Below are 22,067 nucleotides of genomic sequence, written 5' to 3'. Positions count from 1 at the left end.
TGCAGGTCACAACTTGTCCACGAGAGCGTTTTGGAGTTGTTGGATTGTGTATTTGATGAGTTTGATGAGGGAAAGCAAAGAACTCTGTCTGCTTCCACAGTGTTAGCAGTGCAGCTGGTTAAACTGTCCCCCCAGATCTAGAAACAGCTTGCACCGACAACTAAAGGAAACAAACCTACTACTAAGACTATAGGAATTATGGCAATGGGCGAATTTGCCAAAATGTTGAAGTATCCCTGTAAAAGGGATCCCTTTAATAAACAACAGGCTTTCCAGTGGTGTAAGATTTACTGTCAAGAAGCATTGTTACAACAAAGAAATAATCTACCAAACATAAATTTCCTTACTTTCTGTGCTAAGTTTATAAAGACCAGTTTTAGAAGTTATCTGAATGGTGGCTTGCTTTAGTTTTTAAAGCTTAAGCTAACACTAATGTAGCTATGCAAGCTATATGATTAACATTACCAGATCAGTTAACTAGCAATGTGAGATTTAGCAAATGTAAGTGAGGCTAACATAGCTACGTAGAGAATGTTGCTTTAGCTATGTAAGCTATGAAGCTAACATGGATACATTGGCTATATAGCTAAGTTAGCCATGTTAGATATGTAGCTACATTATCTACAGCTCAAGCAGCTTACAGTGACGCTAGCTACGCTTGCTACGTTAGTGTTTTCATGAAGGATGAGCTTTCCTACCTTTAGAAGACCGTTTACTTTATCAAGTGTTTTGTGATTAGATTTTGCAGATCAGGATTTTAACTTTTTACTCTTTGTAGCCATTATATTCATAATATCTGTTAAAAAATTCAAGGCTGACGTCTTTAGCCTTTGCAAAGTAAATCTGATTCAGACACAAATTTGGAGTCGCACAACTTTATTTAAAGACTTGTTGACTTTCGGTTGGATCGTGCATCATTTGTCATGCTGTGTGCAGAGAGATAGGATGACTGACCACGACCCAAATACAGCCTGACCAGCCGCTCCCAAATGGTTGAAAGGATTTCTGGCGTGTTTGATATTTTTGTTGTACACTCCACACACTTCCACAGTGAGAGCAGAACCACGACCAGAATCCTCAACTTTGAGGCATTTTTCCCTGTAAACTTTCAGGTACTGTCTCAAACTTTTGAAAGCAGCAGGAATAACTTTCTAATGCCACCTGATGAGCAGGAAATATTCTTACATGCAGATCTTCAGCTGTCAAGGATGCTGTTTGTGTGTGTGGGATAGGGAGAGAGAGAGAGAGAGAGTGGATATGGCTAGACACAACTTCTACCTCAGTGTGTGAGACTTCACAGATTTATGTCACAGAGGCTCGACCATCAGACTGCAAAGGGTGAGCACATAGATAGTAGACGACACTGATGCATCGTAAAGGATTTAGTCACACAGTATAAGCTGACATTACACCATGACTGTTATAGGCAGGTGGAAATTAAACAGCATATGCCCGGCTTTAGTATCGTCTTTCCAATCATGATTATATGTGTAAATTAACACAGCAGTGATGCTCACAGAAAAAATATAACTTTATTTTTAAAAAAGCAAGGCAAAAGGATTACAAAGTACAGTGGTCCAGAGGGAAAATTCCCACATACATTTTATTTTTCTGTTTAACGGGTCATTTCCTACCATACCAGTCATTTCCTGTTTTGTTTCCTGGAGATTTAGACGGATTTATCTTGTATAACCAGAGTATTAAAATCAAAAACCAATCAAAGAAAGAGGCTTAAGTCATCAGCAGCATGGCATTTCATGGTCTGACCAATCACAGTGAGCGGCTTGTGGTGTTTTCAACAGGAAATTACGTCATTATCACACCAATCCGGCTGTGATATCAGGAGCTAATTAGATCAGTTAATCCATTATAGTGGAAGAAGGCTTTACTGTCCAGACATGATGAGATAAACAAGCAGAGATCTTTGGAAAACAACCAGAACAGACTCATTATGAAGAGTAAATGGAGAAATAATCATAAATGTCTGCTCAGGGCATCTTTACCACAGAAACAGATGGCATTAAAACAACCGAAAGTGCAAAACAATCTCACAGAAAAGCACCAAAAATTGTGGAAACATCTTTATAGATATGCTCAGAATTATCTGAACCATTATTGGCCATGAAATGATGCAGCTCATGTTTGTTCTAGTCACACATGACAACAACAAGCATGGCTGAAAGTCACACACAGGTACAAATATATAAAACAAATGTATTATTCAGTACTGACAAAAATATTTACCAATCATGGTCAATATGTATATATATATATATATATATATATATATATATTTTTTTTTTTTTTTTTTTTTTAAACAATAAAACCCCTTTAATGTCAGAGTGAAAACAGACAATGAAAAACAGCGAAAACAAACAGTAACATTAATCAAATAAAAATATGTAATGTTAAATAAGTGACTGCATAAATATTCACACCCTCCAAGTCAGTGTTTAGTAGAGTCACCTTTGTCTGCATTCACAGCACTGAGTCTGTGTGTGGGTAGGTCTTAATCAGGCTTACACATCCTGACACTGCAATTTTACTCCATTCTTCTTTGCAAAAACTGCTCCGGCTCTGTCAGGATGCAAGGGGATCAGGCGTCCACTTGACCAAGGAGTCTCCCACATGCCTTTTGGTGAACTCTAGTCCAGATTTAATGAGTTTTCTTCAACAGTGGCTTTCTCTTTGCCACTCTTCCATAAAGCTTTGACTGATGAAGAACCCAGGTAACAGTTGTTGACTGCAGAGTCTCACCCATCTCAGAAATGTGTTTGTATCCATCACCTGACCTATACTTTTCGGTAACCTTCTCTCTGAGTTGCTTGGAGTTGCTTGTTCTTTTGTCTTCATGGTGTAATGGTAGCCAGGAATACTGATGGATCAGTGACAGGACCTTCTAGACACAGTTCTCTTTATACTATAATCACTTGATTCCCATTCCACTAATTGTGAGACTACTAGAACCAATTGGCTGGGCCTCTGTTGAATCTGGTCAGTCATTTTAAAGGGGGTGAATATTCATGCAGTCACCTATTTTACATATTTCTATTTAACTGACGTTACACTGTAGAAATCTGCTTTCACTTTGGCTAGAAAGATTTTTTTTGTAATTGTTTTTTTGTCAGAAAAGCCAAATTATGTTGACCATGATTGACAAGAAAATCAGTGAAAGGACAAAACATCCAAGGGGGTTAATACTTGTTAAAGGCACTGTAGATCAGCTGTTTTCAAAGTGTAATATGGGCCTCTCCTGGGGGGGGGGGGCTTTAGGTGAGTTGTAGCTCTATAGGCCAGACAAGAAAGTGATTTGCAAGCTGCAAATAATTTTGGTTGGTATAGAGAAAGAGTAGGGTGATTCTGGAGCAGGCATTAAAAAAAAGGAACCATAAATATGAAAGTTAGGATTTTCCTGCACTGGTCTTGATGATGCAACCTGCACAGAGGTGTTAGCTAATAACAGCATAATGCCAGGGCAAATTTTTTTGACAGGAAGTTAAAAGAACTGAAGGTAACTGAGACATTCAGCGCTGTAAACACTAAGACAGCCTGTGTGAGAGCAGGGTTTTGGCACCAACAGTGATCAGAAGCAAGTACCAGGTGAGGCTGAGGGAAGAGGATGATCTGCAGTTATACAACCTTGCATCAGCTGCACCAGACGCAGAGTCCTATGGGGCTTTTCTATTACACTGAGCGGCTTGGCTCTACTTGGTTTGCCTCGGCATGGCAGCCCAGCGTGGCAGGGGATTTGCTCTTCCATCACAACCAAGCTACCTGTTTGAGGATGTGTTGAAAGCTGATGACGCGGCGTTTTGGGTCAGTTATGTTAAATAGTAGGAAGCATTGCTGTGTTCAAGAGTTGGCCATAGTTTCTGCTTCAAAAATTATTATTCTTCTATTAGTAATATGGCAGGTATTACAAAGTTTGGTGCAGCAGTTGCAACTTAAACCCATCTGTGAGATGTCACTGAATGATGCTTGGAGGATTGGCGGGGACACTTTGGCCCTGCTCCAGGGCAGGACCATTCTGGATACAGTTCAGTGCAGCTTGGCGTAGCCTAGCGTGGCCAAACTGGTGATAGAAAAGTAAATCAGCACGGCTCGGTTTGGATTTGTGTGGCCAAAAGTCATTGTGGAAAAGCCCCAATTGTTCAGAAAAAAAATCCAGCAAATTGGCGATCAGTTCATTGCTCACTGCTGAGGACTTCATGGATGTTTAAAAAAATAATCCATGCAAATCATTCACTCTGCAGAATTAATGATTTTCTTACAGGGGAGGCTTACTCTCCCACACTTTGAAAACCACTGTTATAGAAGGTGTTTGTGTTTCCAGAGCTCATGGTTGGAGTTTGACTCAGAGATCTGACCCTCTTCTACCTCCTCATGACCCCTTTTAGCCCCCCATCATGTAAGGACAAAAACAGCCCAAAGGCACATGAAGAAATAAGAAATTCTGTTTGGTTTGTTCAGTTAAGATTTGTCTAATCCTTGCCATCTATGATGATGAATCTTAAATGATATTTTCCTTTTTTACCAGAAGAAGTCCAGCCCTCATCAAGGTCTGAAGACGTGAAGATGGTTTGATGCTGTGTGGGTTAGAAGATGTCACTGTGTCTTTGTTTCTTAGGCGGTGTATGGCGTCAAAAACTCCTGGTTTTCAGGGTCACGAATGAGATTAGTATCAGACTACAGAGTTTCAGCTCTGTAGTCTGATACTCTGATATTTAATGTAGTGGAGTACTAACCCTTGTTATCCTGTTTCTCCATGTTAGATCTAAACTACCTGTCCAGTCCTGAACCATCAGAGGGAGAGCAGAGAGTGCTTAGGAAGGGTTAAAGCACTTCATGGGTGTTTGGTGGCAATTAGTGGTGAATGTCTGCCACAAAAGTAGACTTCAGTGTGCAGCACTGAGGTCAGAAGAGGTCAGAAGAGCAGCGTGTGCTCATGTTTCAGTCCCTGCATGAAAATAAAGGTCTGGTTCTATCTGAGGGTTTCAGTCTCAGTAAGGTTTCCTTTTTAAGACAGACATGGTTCCTGGTTGGTGGCATTTACATTCATACGTATGAAGACATTCAGGTTACCAAGGCACTGAGGATTGTTGATTCAGGATTCAGAAGCACTCAGGAGTAAAACTCCACTTAAGGTGAAGTGAGTTCATAGAGTTCTTATAAAATGACGCACACACTGGATGTCCAGATGCTTTCGTACCCGTGACCGTTAACTTCCTGCTCGTTCAGTTCATCGAATACTCCGCTGTCGATCATCTCCTTCTGCCACTGGATGGAGACGGCGCCCGTGCTGAACTCTCTGAAGAATTGGAGATCCTTAGAATCAAAGGAAATGTCCTCCACCTCTGAGGTTTCCCTCAGCTTGTGTGCATCTTTGGCATAGACCATGTTTGGATTTGGCACCCACGGGGCGTCCACCAGCCCGGCCTCCAGACGGTGCAGGTTGATGCCCTTAAAAAATGAGTGGTTCCGCGGATCCTCGCCGCTCCTACAAAGACAAAATAAAAGAGCAATGATTACAGGGATGTTGTTTAAAGGCATTTAAACGCAGAGAGTATAACACAACAGCACCTGCAGCCCAGCCGATGTGCCACCTTCTTCTTGAGGAGGCGGCTGATGAGATCTCTGGTGGGATCATCGAAGCGTTTTTGATCAAACTTGCAGTCGTCTTCCAGCGTGCGACGTGTCACTTCCTCTTTCTGCACCTTTTCTCTAAAGTCTTTAAAAGGCAGACGAGCAGCCACCATCTCATAGATGCTGCAGCCCAAAGCCCACCAGTCCACAGACATGCGGTAGTTCTCCTGTCTCAGGATCTCAGGGGCCATGTACCCGGTCGTTCCTGCCTGAGGAAAGATGGAGCAAGGGCCAAATAAAGGAAATTTATAGCGACATAACATCTCTATGCTCTGGAGAGAAAGACCTGGAGAATGATGACAATTAGTCCTAGATGGATAAAGGTTAGCCTCATTTATATTCACTTTAGCCTGATCTCCTTTGTGTTATAAAGTCTGCATGTAAGTTCATGTGTTAATATAATTTCCATTAATTTTAGAATGCCTTATAACAATAATTATCTTACAGAAATGAGGTAGTTTAAAATGACTTACAAGACTGGAAGTTAATATGACATCTCTACTGGCCACTTGTCTTTACAAAGATCAGAGTGTATTAAATCTATTATCCTGGCGATGCACATTTGTCAGTCTTTTACACATTATAACTACTGTTATTATAATGTGTTATAATGAGTGATTATGAGTCACTGTGAAACATCATTAGATTTACTTATTTCTTTTCTGCCAGGCCCCCCTTTGCCAGGTTGAAATATTTTCAGGCGTGAAACATCTTTTAAGATTTATTCTTCCAGTCCTGCAGTCATTCCAGTGATTACTGTGGGCTTGTTTTGTCTAACAGATCTTCTTGGGTCTTAGCTGTGAGACTGACACTCTCAGTTTATTGTCATCGTCCAGGTTTGATCTGTTGTTTGACTTTTCCACTCCAATTAAAAATGCAGACAATGTCTGCAGATACATTATTGTATCTGGGGTGATTTCAATGAACTGCTCCATCTTCTACAGTGACTTATAATCGCAACATACCACATGATCACAGAAGTTATAATGTAGAACAGAATTACTAAAATGCACTAAAACGTGTTTTATTTACTTCTAACCTTATAAGTCATTACACAGTGTATATAGATTTATGGTAAATACTGTTATAAAGCATTCTGAATATGTATGAAGTCTTGTATGCACTCTATAACACATCATATGTATGTTAATAATTCATCAGAGAAAGTGGCATTATAATTACCTATGGTTAGTATTATGAAGTATCATAAATAACCACGAGTTCTTATAACTATGGTTATTTATACAGCTTTATAGATGCATTATAATTATACAGTGAGCTGTCAAGATTAATCACATTAATTGCAATTAACTGGGATCCACATATAGTGCGCTATTTTTTTTAACCGCAGTTAATCGCAGGCTTTCCAAAAATGTTGGTTAATCCATGTCAGCATTTTACTGCACCATAGTGATGTAAAATAAGTCCACCATGGCACCTTAAAGTCTCATTCCACTTTAAAACCTCACAGAGCTCAGTGGACAAGTCAGAAGTCCTCTGAAACATCTGTTAACAAACATTTATCTTTATACTGTTAACTTATGATCTATTCAGCCCATAACAAGTTCCTTTTTCATGGTTACATTTACGTTAAAATCTTAAGTCTACCTATAAAAGCCGTATAGTATAAAAGTCTTTATCTAGTTAAAATCTTTAATCTTTTGACAGTCCTAATTGTTTTTATTAATAATTTTTATTTTTTTATTTATTTTTTATTTTTTTATTATTATTATTTAATTTATTTTTTCCCTCGTTGTTTTTTACATCTTGTTACTTTTATTTATTTTGTTTATTACAAAAAACATAGAAAACTATGACTGCTTTATAAGGGACATATAGCCTATCCAATGTGCACCTGGCAATAAAAGAATATTAAAAAAAAATCTTTAAACTTTTGACAGCCCTAATTGTAAGTATAGTTATGTTATAAATGCATTTATAGTGTATTGTAACTACATTTATAATGTATTACAACTATATATCTACTGTATTTTATGTAAATCTATAACGTGTTATAACTACATTTATATTCTGTTAGGGCTGTCAGTCAATTAAAAAAAATTAATCAAATTAACCATAGGCTTTGCAGGCAATTAATCATAATTAATTGCATATGTCAATAACTTGAGAAAGACTGCATTACAGGTATATTTAAAGATAAAAGTCATGAAAAATTTAGGAAGGGCATGTTTTGAATGGCATCAAAATTTTCTGCTAGTGTTTGAAATGGGAGAGATTGCGACTGTCACTTACTAGTCAATCTAGGATGTTGGTAATCTGTAGGACATGGGTTTTCCATCAAAATATATAAATTAAGCACACAGAGAATGTTTACGTGTGTTCCAATGGAGGTTACAGAGCTACTTCAGCCACTTGTGTGATGGAATCAGAGTGCTATCAATCAACATACATTTTTTTATTTTTCATTTGATTTTTTTATTATAACTACTTTATTTTATTATGTATTATAAATAAATTTATTATGTATTATAATTATAGTCAAAATGTGTTATAACTAAATTAATAATGTATTATAATTACATTTATTATATATTATAAGTTTACTTATACATTATGGAGGTAGGCCTCATAGAAAGAGATATTTTTTTCTTTATACAGCGTTTGCATCTGGTAATTTTATGTGACAGCCAATCAAAACTCTGATTTCTCTCAAAGAACCATCAAACATCACTATAAAAGTTTTTTTTTTAATGGAAATATTTGTGTTTCTATGTTTTCATGGCAGATTTTGTTATTTTTTCCTTCAGTTTTAAATCCACTGATATTCAAGATTGACCATGAGTGAGGAGACCACAAGTCACGAACCCTTGAACCTGTGACATGAGACAGGATCTGACCATGTCGGCTAATCTGGGGTCACGACTGCTCACTCACCTTCTGGCAGATCATCTTGCTCTTTGGCAGCTCCACAGCCAATCCCAGATCGGACAGTCGACACTGACCTCTGGCGTCCAGCAGCACGTTCTCAGGCTTCATGTCCCGGTACACGATGTTCATGGCATGCAGGTGTAAGATCCCAGTGGTGATCTGAGCGGCATAGTAAATGACACGGTCCAAACAGATCCCCCTCTGGCCGAGCTCATAGATGTGGAACCGGAGGTCTCCTCCGTTCATGAGGTCCATGACCAGGCACAGGAAGTTCCTGCTCTCGTAGGCGTATGCCAGGTTAACGATGAAGAGGCTGTTGACCTTCTCCAGGATGTGCTTCTCCAGGAGGGCGAATCGCTCACCGCTTTTCTTCTTCAGACGACGCTTGTCCAGCTTCTTACAGGCATACATCTGACCCGTGTGTTTCACCTGCATGGCACACACCTGCAACACAACATGTTAGCTAACGTTACTGTGGTAGAAAAGCTAATGTTACGATGGCAACATAACTGCTAGCAGCATTAGCCTGTGACAAAATGTTTCTACCACAGTAATGTTACTGTAGCGTTGTTAGCCTGTTAGCTAATGATACTGCTGTAACATTAGCTAACAGTCTAATGGTTAAAAACTGTCAGTTGAATTAGCCTGTGACATACCATTACTGACTGTAATGACAGTAATGTTACTGTCGGGATCATATCTGTTAGCCTGTTAGCTAACATTACTGTAGAGTTCAGCCTTTTCATTTCAGCAGAACAGCACTGTTTCATCTTTAAAATGTTTCAAAATTACTTGTTGTAGCCCAGTCATAGGCAGTTTTACCATCAGGCACAGGTAGGCAGTTAATGGGGGTATCATACTCCAAAGAGCCTTATGGCATTGGCATGATTCATCAGATGTTAAGTATACATTAAAAAATTTCATTATTAAGATTTCAGAATGCACTTAAGGCATCCAGAGACACGGTATGTGGCAGCAGGATGGAAGTTTTATAGACATTAAGGATGGTATCATCAAAGGCAGAGGACAGTATGTTGGTGAAGCTGGGGATGTTGTGAGATTTGTCTTTCCATTTTTGCCACATAGAGGTCCATAGTTGAAAAAGAGGGTGGAGCTGGCAAGGACCCAACAAAGGACAGTCATCAATAGATACTATAAAAAGTATTCACCCCGTTGGATGTTTAACCTTTTTATTGATTTTATAGATCAATCAAGGTCAATAAAATTTGGATTTTTTTACAAAAAAATACAAAGAAAAACCTCTGTAATGTCAATGGGAAACCAGATTTCTACAAAGTAATGCCCACTAAATAAAAATATGTAATGTGAACGATTGCATGAATATTTATCACCTTTAAAGTGACTGACCTAATTCAACAGAGGTCCAGACAATTGGTGCTAGTAGTCTCGCAATTAGTGAAATGGGGATCACCTGAGTGCAGTGACTATTTATCAAACGACTGCAGTATAAAGACTCCTGTTTCTGGAAGGTCCAGTCACTTATTCATCAGTATTCCTGGCTACCATTACACCATGAAGACAAAAGAACACTCCAAGCAACTCAGTAAAAAGGTTATTAAGAACGGGATTGGAAAAGAATTTCCAAGGCACTGAACCTTCCCCAGAGTTCAGTTAAATTCATCATGAAGAAATGGAAGGATTATGTGCAAATCTGCCTAGATCAGGCCGTCCTCACAAACAGAGTGACCCTGCCAGAAAGAGACTAGTGAGAGAGGCCACAAAGACACCTATGACTACTGTGAAGGAGTTACAAGCTGCAGCAGCTGAGGTGGAAGAGACTCTGCATACAACTGTTGGCTGGGTTCTTCACCAGTCAAAGCTTCATGAGAGAGTGGTATAGAGAAAGCCACTGTTGAAGAAATCTGGACTAGAGTTCACCAAAAGGTATGTGGGAAATTTCATGGTTAAGTGGAAGAAAATTCTTTGATCTGATGAGACCATAATGGTGCGTTTTGGCCATCAGACAGGACACCAAACACTATACATCACCACAAACACACCATCTCCAGATGTGAAGGACAGTGGTGGAAGCATCATGCTGTGGGGATGCTTCTCAGCAGCTCAGCCTGGAAGGCTTGTAAAGGTGGAGGGTAAAAGGAATGTGGCAAAATGAAGGAAAATCCTGGAGGACAATCTTAGTCAGTCTGCAAGAAAACTACGCCTTGGAAGAAGATTTATTTTCCAGTAAGACCTGAAGCATACAGTGATAACTACATAGAAATGGTTTAAAGACAACAAGGTCAATGTTCCTGACTGGCTGAGTCAGGGTGTTTTCTTCATTTTTTTTTTGTAACAAAAGCTAAACTATGTGGACCATGATTGATTTCTAAAATCAATAAAAGGGAAAAACGTGTGTGTCTGTGTGTGTGGTCTGTGTGTGTGTGTGGGGGGGGGGGGGTACTTTCTAAAGATACTGTATGTGTTTTAGTCCTATACATTCACAAATAAGTCTGTTCTGTGAACCGGCTCTTTTATATGAATGACTGGAGCTGGCTCCTGTGTGAGAGCCAGTTTCATTTCTCCCATTTATGTTGTTATTTAATCCACATTTTAGAAGTCGAACTGGTACCAAATTACTAATTAGAACCAAAAAACTGCTCTTATTACTGAGCTGAGCCTAATTATCCAGATCTCTAAAATACATTGATTTCCCATCACAACAAGCAAGGCTGGATGGACATCAGCTTAGAAGAGCAAAAAAGATCAGGTTTCACTGAGACAAACTGGACTAAACCAAACTGGACCACTCACTGGAACTGGACTGATAGCTCTTCTCTGCACAGAAATCCCTTCCTGCCTCTATCTGGAGTTCATGGCTGTGACTCGGCGTCATCTGCAAATAACCTACAGGTGACTCTTCGTCTTGTGTTTAAATATTGACACACAAAGACTCTGAGTCGATTGGCTAAATGTGGAAGGGCTTTGTTCTGCTCTACTAAAACCAACCCTGAGGTAGACAAAACAGGATTTCTATGACCCACCTCACCAAAGCCTCCTCTCCCCAAAGTCCTAAACTCATAGAAATATTTGTCACTGATCCTCTGCTTCTCATGCTCCTTCCACTGAAGGAACCTGTAGAACTCAGGACTCTTCAGATACTCAGAGAAAGGTCGGTCCTTCAGAAAGTCCTTGGTGGCGTCTCGTAAGTGTCCCAGAACAACGTCATTGAAGTTCTTCTCTGATAACTTCCTGTGTTTTTCAGCCGCCTCTCCTGTAAGGTAAGATAGGAAGCTCTTGGACTCGGGTTGGCAGAACTTGGTGAGGATGCTCTGTTTGACCTTCTCCCTGGCGTTATCTTCAGCAAAGCTCCAGACATTCAACTCCTCCAGGAACTCTGCAGCAGCAATGTACTGTGGGTTAGAGGTCCGCAGAAACTTCTGGAACAACATCCTCCCGATGGGCTGCTGCTCACACAGAGACTCGTACTTCTTCCCCACTTCAGCCCGCAGAGCTGACGTCCTCTTCAGCTTTGGCAGCGTCATGGACAGCCTCAGCTTCCTCAGCTCATTGCGGTCTATCTGCTGAGCGTTCAGGTAAGCTGTGTTGGCAACCAGGTTGTCCAGTCCCATCAGGTCATCGATATCCTGTGAAACCGCCAACATGTAGGCAGCCATCTTTCCTCCTAGCTACCTATAGCCGGTGTATGCAGAACATCGTGGACCCTTTGAGCCACATCTCTGCGAGCATCGCGGCTCCGTCCGTCGTCAGGGATTTGTGTCCCACTAAGTGCCTTTGCACTCTTGTTCGTAGACGGTACCAAGGGAAAGCAACTTATGTGGTTTGAAGTTAAGAGGCTTTAGGCTGGTCTATTTTTAGGAGCCTGTGAGCTGAAGGTGTGCTGCCAGCTGTACATGATGAGGTGGCAGATCCTGACCTTAACGAGCTGTGGCTGATTGGAGCTCGTTATGAGATAAAGAAGCAGCCCAGAGAGGGTGGCCTTCAGATATATGCAGCAAGAACATGGCTAATTTAACCTGCATGGATTAGAAAAAGAAGCTAGATTATAAGAATAAGATGTATCAGGATTATTTTACTAATCCTTCAGCATTTTTCAGTCAATACAAAATATACTGGAATACATTAAATCACATTTTGAGATCAGCTAAATGAAAATTTTATGAGATCTCTGATATGAACACAGAATTATTGTGCCTATAACAAGAATTAATCCCCCTTGGATGATTTACCTTTACGCTGATTTCATAAATCAACCATGGTCAATGTAATTTGGCTTCCTTTACAAAAAAATGAACAAAAACCCCATCCTCACTGTCAAAATGAAACATTAACTACAAAGTAATGTCAATAACATAAAAATGTGTAATATAACCCCCATATCTAGAAGCTGCACCTGAGTCTGTGTGAACAGCCCTTTTCAAGTCCAGTCACAAATTTTCTGCTGGATTGAGGTCTGGGCTTTGACTCAGCCACTCCAGAACATTCATCTTCCTGTCTTAAAACCATTCCTTTGTAGCTTTCTCTGTATGTAAAGGGTAACTGTCTCATTAAAAAACTAGAAAAGCACTCATAGAGCGCAGACCTCCGCCATCAGCCCTATCTCCCAATAGTGAAGAATCCTTTAAAAACATTCCTGGATCCAGACGGTGATCCGGATGACTCCCAAAATCTAATTCACCAATTACTCCCTCCCCGGTGGGGTGGAGACATGGAGAGGCAAAGCATTGGCTTCACTACATGTGGATTGTCATGGCGGAAGCACCCATGGTCTCACCGGATGGCTGAAAGTCATGGCAGAGGGTAAATATTCCTCTATTCCTCCCAGCATTGTGAATATTCCCGCTACAATTCGCTGTCTTTCTCTCTGTTACGCTGTGACTCATCTCCTTGACTGGGCGTGTGTCTTTCAAACTCTATAAACTCCAAAACTTTGAATAAGTTACTCATGTCCGCTATCTCCTGTAAAGTGGTAACAGCGCAGACCTCTGCCTATAGCCCTATCTCCCAATAGTAAAAAATCCTTTAAAAAATTCCTTGATCCAGACGGTGAGCCGGACCAGTCCCAAAATCTAATCAGTTCCTCCTTGAGCCATTTCTGACACTTCCTGAAAATTTTATGAAAATCCGTCCATGACTTTTTGAGTTATGTTGTTAACAAACAAATAAACAAACGAACAAACAAACCCACCTGATCACACAACCTCCTTGCGGGAGGTAATAAATCTTCCAGGTTCTTCCTAGTTCTCTTGCAATTTGAGTAAGATTGTCCTCCAGGATTTTCCTGTATTTTGTTGCATTCATTTTACCCTCTACCTTTACAAGCTTTCCAGGGCTGGCTGCTGGGAAGCATCCCCACAGCATGATGCTGCCACCACTGTCCTTCACATCTGGAATGGTGTGTTCGGTGTCTTGTCTGATGGCTAAAAAGCTCCATTTTGGTCTCATCAGGCCAAAGAACTTTCTCCCACTTGACCATGGAGTCTCTCACATGTCTTTTGGTGAACTCTAGTCAACAGTGGCTTTCTCTTTGCCACTCTCTCATGAATCTTTGACTGGTGAAGAACCAGCAACAGTTGTTGTCTGCAGAGTCTCTCCCACCTCATCTGCTGAAGCTTGTAACTCATTCAGAGTAGTGTCTTGTAGGGGTCTTGGTGGCCTCTTTCACCAGTCTCCTTCTCAATGTCCATTCAGTTTGTGAGGACAGCCTGATCTAGACAGATTTACACATGTGCATAATCCTTCCATTTCTTGATGATATATATTTAACTGAACTCTGGGGATGTTCAGTGCCTTGGAATTTTTTTTTATCCATCTCGTCTTATACTTTTCTCTAAGCTTTATTCTAAGTTGACTGGAGGGTTCTTTTGTCTTCATGGTGTAATGGTAGCCAGGGATACTGATTAACCAGTGACTGAACCTCCAGACACACATCTTTATACTACAATCACTTGAGACCTATTCACTGCACTCAGGCGATCCCTATTTCACTAATTGTAGCACTACTAACACCTATTGGCTGGACCTCTGTTGAATTAGGTCAGTCATTTTAAAGGGACAGGATATTAATGCAATCACTTATTTCACATTATATATGTTTATTTAATTGGCATTACTTTGTTGAAATCTGGTGTCACTTTGACATTAGTTCATGGTGGCATTAATTTTCTTCTTATGATGAAATCACCAGATAGCAGAGCCAGCTTCCTGTTCACTTCCCCCTGCATGGTTGATGCGGCGACCTTCCACTCATTAGCGTCATGACTAAGTGCTTTATCCTGATCAGTCTTTACCTCTCACTACATTCCTAAACAAGATAACGGAGTTTAGCTCTTTTCTGAAAGTGAGGACACTCAGCTGACCTAAAAATCCTGCAAACATTTCAGACTCACTGAGGTTTTATTTCCAATTAATTTAAGCCAATAGATTTACATCAAATAGTAAATTTTAACAAATTATGTCAAATCTAATACAAATATTTAGATTTACATCTTATGATATTATAACAATTTATATCAAATTTAATTCAACATTTAGATTTATATCAAATAAATTCTATCACTTAATATCATATTCCTTTATATAAACATGTTAATAACGTTACATAATTACAACATATTATTAGTTAATTCTATAGAATTGATTCTATCAATTATTATCATGTTTAATTAAAAGTATAGTTAAACAACATAGTTTCATTTTCCACATTTATATAATTTTAAATTAAAAGTATAGAATTATAACATTTCATAATTACAATTTCTATCAAATTTAATACTATAAAAATTCTCATATAGATTATATACATATATAATTTTATAAAAAATCCATTTGTGTCAAATTTATTTTATAAACATATAGATTTACATCATATAACAGATGCTTTAATTTTTAAAAATTTGATTAACATACATAACTACATTTAATAACAAATTCTATCATTTTGTTAAATTTGATTATATAAACACAAAGCTTTGCATCATATAATTATATCAGATTAAATCATGTTCATCCAAACCTATAGATGTGCTTCATATAATTAATTTTATTAACTTAGTATATCATAGTAAATTAAATGTTTAAGTTTATATTGTATCTTAATTATAACAATTTATATCAAATTTAATTAAACAAACATAATGCTTTGCATCATAAAACCAATTATATCAATTCATATCATATTTGATTATACAGATAGAATTACATCATACTAATATCGATTCAAATTTTATTATATTAACATATAACTGAGCATTTATTAAGATGTAAGTTTGTTAGTAAATATGATATAAATTAATATAATTATATGATATAAATCTAAACATTTAATTTAGTGTGATATAAATTTACCTTTTAATTAATGTATGTTTACATAATCAACATTTATTTAAATGGGCATAACTATAAAATAACTAGTTATTTCTATATTTTATTATATTAATTTATAAATATATTAAATCATATCAATTCATTTTATAGTCATTTATATAAATATAAATTAAATAAGTATATGTTTACCTTAATAAATCCAATAAGAGATAATGATTTACTACTTGCTGAACTTAATAGATTTAAAATATCAAATATTTTTCCACAAACCAATGAGAATCCTGCCTTCAAAGCTTGTGAAAGTAAAAATATGTTTTAGTACCAAATTTAACAAAGATGTTACTCATTATGACTTTTATTGATCATGTTATAATTATATCATATATTGATGTTAAAATCTCAGTTCCTCTTCAGTGTCTGAAGGCTGTGATGGTCCATTTTAAGAACCTGACAGTGTTTTCACCTCTCTTATGACCTTAAAGAATCAGTTATTGATCTGTTCAGTACTGTGAACACTGACTACAGCTGTCACTGCTTTGATCAGGTTAAACCTACAGCTGGATCAGTGCCAAACGAACCATGCACGTTTAACAAGAACCAGTGGTACAACGTGGCCACATGCCAGCTAGATCACTCTGAGTGCCAAAGGAGGGGGAGACTTAAAGACTGGACGCCACAGTCTAAGTGAACAGTGACCTGGCTCTAATTGGCTGAGATCAGGAAGGTTAACTTAACCATGCACTGATCAGCTGGGGATAAAGTCAGCGACTGGATGACTGGAGTCAAAGTATTGATCCTCCTCCAGGTCTAATGTTACTCCAATACAACTGTGTCAAAGCAGTACTCTATGATTTAATTTAAATAAAATAAAGCTTTGTTCCTGGCTGATGCTTTCTCCATGTTTTCTTGTTTGAATTCTGACCTTTTTTGTAATCCTATCTTATCCTATATCTTCTCTTGTATAGTTTTCTATTGGTTGACCTGTGTGGTTGCTGCTCCATGTTTGTTAAATTACAGGAGGAGAAACTGTTAACATCCATAAACACTTGTTTATTATTTTATAAAGACAGTCACATATTCAGGATGTGCTCACAGCACCACAGATCATAATAACATGAAGTTAAAGAGACCAATCACCACAGCCAGGTTCCTCCTTCTCTTCATCCTCTTAAATCAATCAGTACCCAGCGGTCCGTGGTACGTTCATTTCTGTCCATCGTCCTCCTCTGACAGGCAGAGCTGCCCAAACATGCGATCAGAAGGAGGAGGGCGGGTGTCAAAGGTGGCTCCGTCCACTGCCGAGTCCATCACAGGCCCTGTGTGACGATAGGACGGCCTGGGATGAAGCTTATTTCCCGATTCTCTGAACCACCCAGTCCTGCTGGCAGAGGGGGCAGCGGTTGTTCTGTTTCACCCACAGAGACATGCAGCAGTTATGGAAGGAGTGGTTACATTCTCCCCAGACGACTGCAAGAGGAAGGAAGTAGAGACAGGAAACCGGAAGAGACGGTCATTCAGGATCAAAGGTTTCTACTATACCATGACAATAAACTCTGATATGATTTTCTGACAGACAAGATGAGTTTTTATTCAGTATCTAAGGTTACAGTGCCTATAAAACGTATTCACCCCGTTTACTGATTTTATAAATCAATCGTCGTCAATATAGTTTGGCCTTTAGGAACCAAAAATTACTTTAAAAAGTCATTAATGCCAAAGTGAAAACAGATTTTTACAAAATAATGTAGATTAAATAAAAATATGTAAGTTAAACTAGGCGTGTGCATAAATATTCACCCCCTTTAAAGTGACTGACCTAATTCAACAGAGGTCCAGCCTCAGCCAGTCGTGTCACAATTAGCGGAACAGGGATCAAGTGATTACAGTATAAAGAAACGTGTGTCTGGAAGGTCCAGTCGCTGGTTAATCAGTATTACTGGCTACTATTACACCATGAAGACAAAAGAACATTCCAAGTAACTAAGAGAAAATTTCTATTAGCTTGTTTTTTTTTTTAGCTTTTTAAATGCGTTAGTCCAGTAGAACTTGAAGATTACACCCAAAACTACTTATATTTGTTTCTAGTAGGTTTTTTCCATGTACTTAAAAACAAAGTTAAATTTTATAATTCATGATGATCTGTTATCTGTGTGCACACAAACTTCATTTCCCCCCTGCACAAATCAGGGCCTGGCCCCCCAACCAAAAAGTCTACATTAACCCCTGCTATGACATCGATGAACACAGGTTATGCACATTCGATTAACATCCTTCTGCAGAACAGAGAGGTCTGATGATGGGCCAGAGAGGGAAGAAATCAACAAAAGAGACTAGGAAAGGAACTAAACTTTGCCCCAGGTAAAGGCCAGACACCTTGTTTTCTCTCCATCAATCTGACCATCAGAGACACTGATCCTGAGAGCGTCTCCGCCTGCTATTACACATTTAAAGACGTTTCATAAGGACACTGACAAATTCTAGAAACAAACAGAAAAGTTGAAGCAAGCTTAACAAACGCCACACTCTCCTACATCAAATTTTAGGCATGTAGAGCGCTAACGGTTCTTCACAGGTCCTGATGTTCCACAACCCCGGGCTGAAGAGAGGAGGGAGGGCGGCCAGAGTCAGTGTCGACACATTTGACATGTACGTGTCACTCAGCAGCCAACGTCAAGCTTAACAGCATTTCTTTTGTCCAGGCCTTTGCACCCCTGGTAATATGCCCAGCAACCACCAACAGTTTTCAGGTGCTTGGCACATACACACAACAACCAGGGGGTTGTGGCAACCCTCCTACCTGCCCTATCAGCACCCTAGGCTATGTTTAAGCACCACATCTACCCATAACTCCGCCCTTAAGCTCTGTTTTTTGTTTTGTTTTCATCAGAGTATTTTCCCATGCCCTAGGTAATGTGCAAAGACATCCAGAGCAGGACCTGGGTTGTGTCAATCCTCCTTCCCGCCTGATGGGGCCCTCAGGTGGGCGTACTCGCCATTACACGCCTTACTTCAGCTTCAAATTTCGGCCCAAACATGCCTAAAACTTCTGCACAGTACTGTAGGGCTTCCCCTTTCTTCTTCAGTTTTGAGCAATGCGGTCACTTTATAATGTTTTGTCATGTCCTGTGATGTTGATCGTGTGTGGAAGGAGGCTGACTCACTCATTGTAAATCAAATCTAACTACGGGTATAAAGTTACCTTACTTGAATTAGTTTAATATGTACTGATAAACACACCGATATACATATCCACAGTGGAGAAATATCATGGATATTAAAAATCCAGTCACCTGATGGAAAAAAAAACACTCTTACTTTTCATCTGAGTTTTAAAGCACAAGAAATGTATTTTTAGCTATTCTTAGTCTAGTCTTCATCATGGGAAAAGGGAGTCCACAAATATTCTTAGTCTGAGTTTAGTCGATGAGATCGAAGCTGACTTGGAGGTTCTGATAAAGAAATGGGCTGGCTAGGGTTGCAATGATTAGTCGCCATAATAATTTGTGTCGACTATAAAAAATTAGTCAACACGGAAATTCAAGCATCGATGCATCGTATTATTGTTTTTGATATTGGTAAAATCAAATACCGCCCGGTAAAAACTCATCTGTACTTGCAGTTCACTACTCTAAGAAGAGAGCCAGCCTCACACCAGAACATGTTGACATGCTCACGTTCCTGCACTGCAATTTAAAGAAATTATAATCTACTGTTCAGTCACTTGGGCTGGAAGTTTGATTAGTTTACATTAAGCTTTATTTGTACTTTTGGACTTTGGATGGGCTGTTTGCTTTATTTATTTTTATGGACATACCAGTCACTTTAAAGAAAGCTATCCTTTAGTTATTTGTAACCTGCAAGGCAGGTGAACTGCTACTATTTAAATTGCTACTATTTACGTAAAATAGGGATCCAAAATAGTATGCCAAATAACCATGATCAATCAACTAATCGGAAAATTTACTGATAGATTAGTTGACATAAGAAATAATCATTAGTTTCAGCCCTAAACAGGAGTGTGTGTTTTTTAATGTAAACAGGTTAAATTACTGTGTGTCAAACAAACTGGCCACGTGTGTCTAAGCACTGAAAAATTCAGAAATTTACTCTATAAAGGCTCATTCAGAATTTGGCACAAGGACAGTCACACGATTCATTAAATTATGTTTAGGGCTGTCAAGATTAATTGCATTAATTGTGATTAACTAATATGCATTAATATTTTTAATTGCAATTAATCACATGCTTTGATTTTGCCTTCAACAAACTTGGTGAAGCCACTGCAGTGTCTCCCTTCAGTTTCAATAACCTAGAGACAGCTCAGTAGACAGGTCAGAGGTCATCTAGACCTTCTGTTATCAAACAGTTATTTTTAACAGTTCTCGCATCTCCTTTTCAGTTCATAAAAAGTTCCTTTTTCTGTGGTTCAGATCATGTTAAAATCTCTAATCTAGTATAACGCAGGTCTTAACAGAAACCGGAAGTCAGTTACTCTTAGTTTAAGATAGCAAAAAACCTAAAATGACAGAAAAACAGGTTTAAATGCAACATAGTGGGATTTTAGAATGGGACAGAAAGGGTGCGATTAATAGCGATTAACAACAGAATCTGGGATTAATCTCGATTAAAAATGTCCATCTTTTGGCAGCCATAATTATGTTACATTATATCATAACAGTATATCATGAATCTAAACCAGCTGGATTAGTCTGATAACCATTTTCATGATTTCTGATCAGTGATTGATCAATAGTGTTTGATCCAGCTAACATGGCTCTGTGTATTGGTGTTTTAAGCTCAAAATAACCCGGTTCTGTCTCCTGTACTCATATTTATCAATAACCCTGTCCTCACTGACAGGCTAACTGTTCCTATGGCTATCCTGACGGAGGCTAACTACCCTATCCGTGCTCTGTCTGGGTCATTTTAGTCCGGGTTTCTCACCGACACAGTCCTCCTGTTTGTTTTCCGCCTGGCATCGGAGACAAGCGTCTGTAAACGGAGAGAAAACACGTTAGAATTACCAGCAGACTATACTACGTACAGATTAACAGGCCAGTCTGTTAGCCTGGTTAGCCCCGTTAGCCGGCCGGTCGTGTCCCGGCTCAGCTCCCCCTCTAACCCCGTCATCTCCACGGACTCACCCATCACCTGGACCCGGCAGATAGCACAGGTATCGCACTCCACGTCCCAGCTCCACATGGCCACAGCGTTCCACTTCTTCAGGGAGAACATTTTGTCCCCGGAGGACTTTGAGGCTGAAGCAGTGCCGTGAGAGAGGACTAAGCTCGGCTCGTCCCCGTCATCCATCTCTGCTGCTCCAGGCTAGCGAGGCTAGGCTAGGCTAAGCTAATAACATGGAGGAACGGGTTTAGCCATGCTAATGCTAACGGATTAACAAACGGCTTATCCCTTTGACGGCGACAGGGGGCGCTGTTTGAATTATTCCCTGTCTTACAGTCGCATCTCAAAATATTAGAATATCCTGCAAAAGTTATTTTTTCCCCCGTAATTTAATTGAACAAGTAAAACTTCTACATATTCTAAATTCATTATAACAAGGTAAAATATGTTAAGACGTCTTTTTGTTTTAATCTGGATGATTACGGTTTACAGTTTACACAATGGAAAAGCTACTGTCTCAAAAATAATAGAATATCAAAAAACTGTCCAGAAAAATAGTTGTTTTGAGCTATTTCAATTCCTTTTGTTTGGTTTGTTAATTACAGACGGTTGAAGGTCTGTAAATTTTCACAATAAACCTGATTTGCAGTGAATGTTGGGTCATTTTGATATCAACTGTATAATCATTAGCTTTGCTGCACTTCTCTAGTGCAGGGCTTCTTAACGTTGGGGTCAGGCCCCCAATGGGGTCACGAGACACTGAGAGGGGGTCTCCAGATGCCTTAAAAAAAAACTAAGAAAATTTTTGAATTACACTGTTGCCACTTTACACCGATTTTGCCTAATTTTAACCTGTTTTCATCACTTTTCCTCACCAATTTTGCCAATTTTTACACATATTTTTGCAACTTAAAACCCATTTTTTTCGTCAATTTAAAGCCTTGCTACCACTTTTTTTCTGCCTTTTTTTGCCACATCTAAACCAAATCTTCCAACCATCTGTCTATTGTTGGCACTGCTGACATATTATGGCCACTATTAGCCCCTTTTACCACTTTTTAAGCCGCATTTTACTATTTGATATGCCTATTTTTGCCTGTTTCTTA

The 22,067-nt window shown here is 39.0% G+C and overlaps 2 protein-coding genes across 2 annotated transcripts; both read right to left on the bottom strand.

Annotated features, from left to right (window-relative positions):
* Nucleotides 1-5,166: 5,166 nt before the first annotated feature.
* On the bottom strand, nt 5,167-12,167 carry grk7b (G protein-coupled receptor kinase 7b). Its single transcript, XM_041806241.1, has 4 exons — nt 11,535-12,167; nt 8,539-8,976; nt 5,581-5,852; nt 5,167-5,497 (listed from the first exon to the last, which is right to left on the bottom strand). The coding sequence occupies exons 1-4, from the start codon at nt 12,165-12,167 to the stop codon at nt 5,167-5,169; spliced, it is 1,674 nt and encodes a 557-aa protein (XP_041662175.1).
* A 4,699-nt stretch (nt 12,168-16,866) lies between these two features.
* On the bottom strand, nt 16,867-21,203 carry rnf7 (ring finger protein 7). Its single transcript, XM_041796359.1, has 3 exons — nt 20,982-21,203; nt 20,782-20,829; nt 16,867-17,304 (listed from the first exon to the last, which is right to left on the bottom strand). Exons 1-3 carry the CDS (start codon nt 21,145-21,147, stop codon nt 17,186-17,188), a joined length of 333 nt encoding a protein of 110 aa, XP_041652293.1. The 5' UTR covers nt 21,148-21,203; the 3' UTR covers nt 16,867-17,185.
* Between the last annotated feature and the right edge of the window lie 864 nt (nt 21,204-22,067).

This window comes from Cheilinus undulatus, linkage group 2 (genome assembly GCF_018320785.1).
Source record: "Cheilinus undulatus linkage group 2, ASM1832078v1, whole genome shotgun sequence".
Classification (NCBI taxonomy): Eukaryota; Metazoa; Chordata; class Actinopteri; order Labriformes; family Labridae; genus Cheilinus; species Cheilinus undulatus.
Note: the sequence above shows the minus strand (reverse complement) of the source record. Positions and strands in the feature narration are given on the sequence as shown.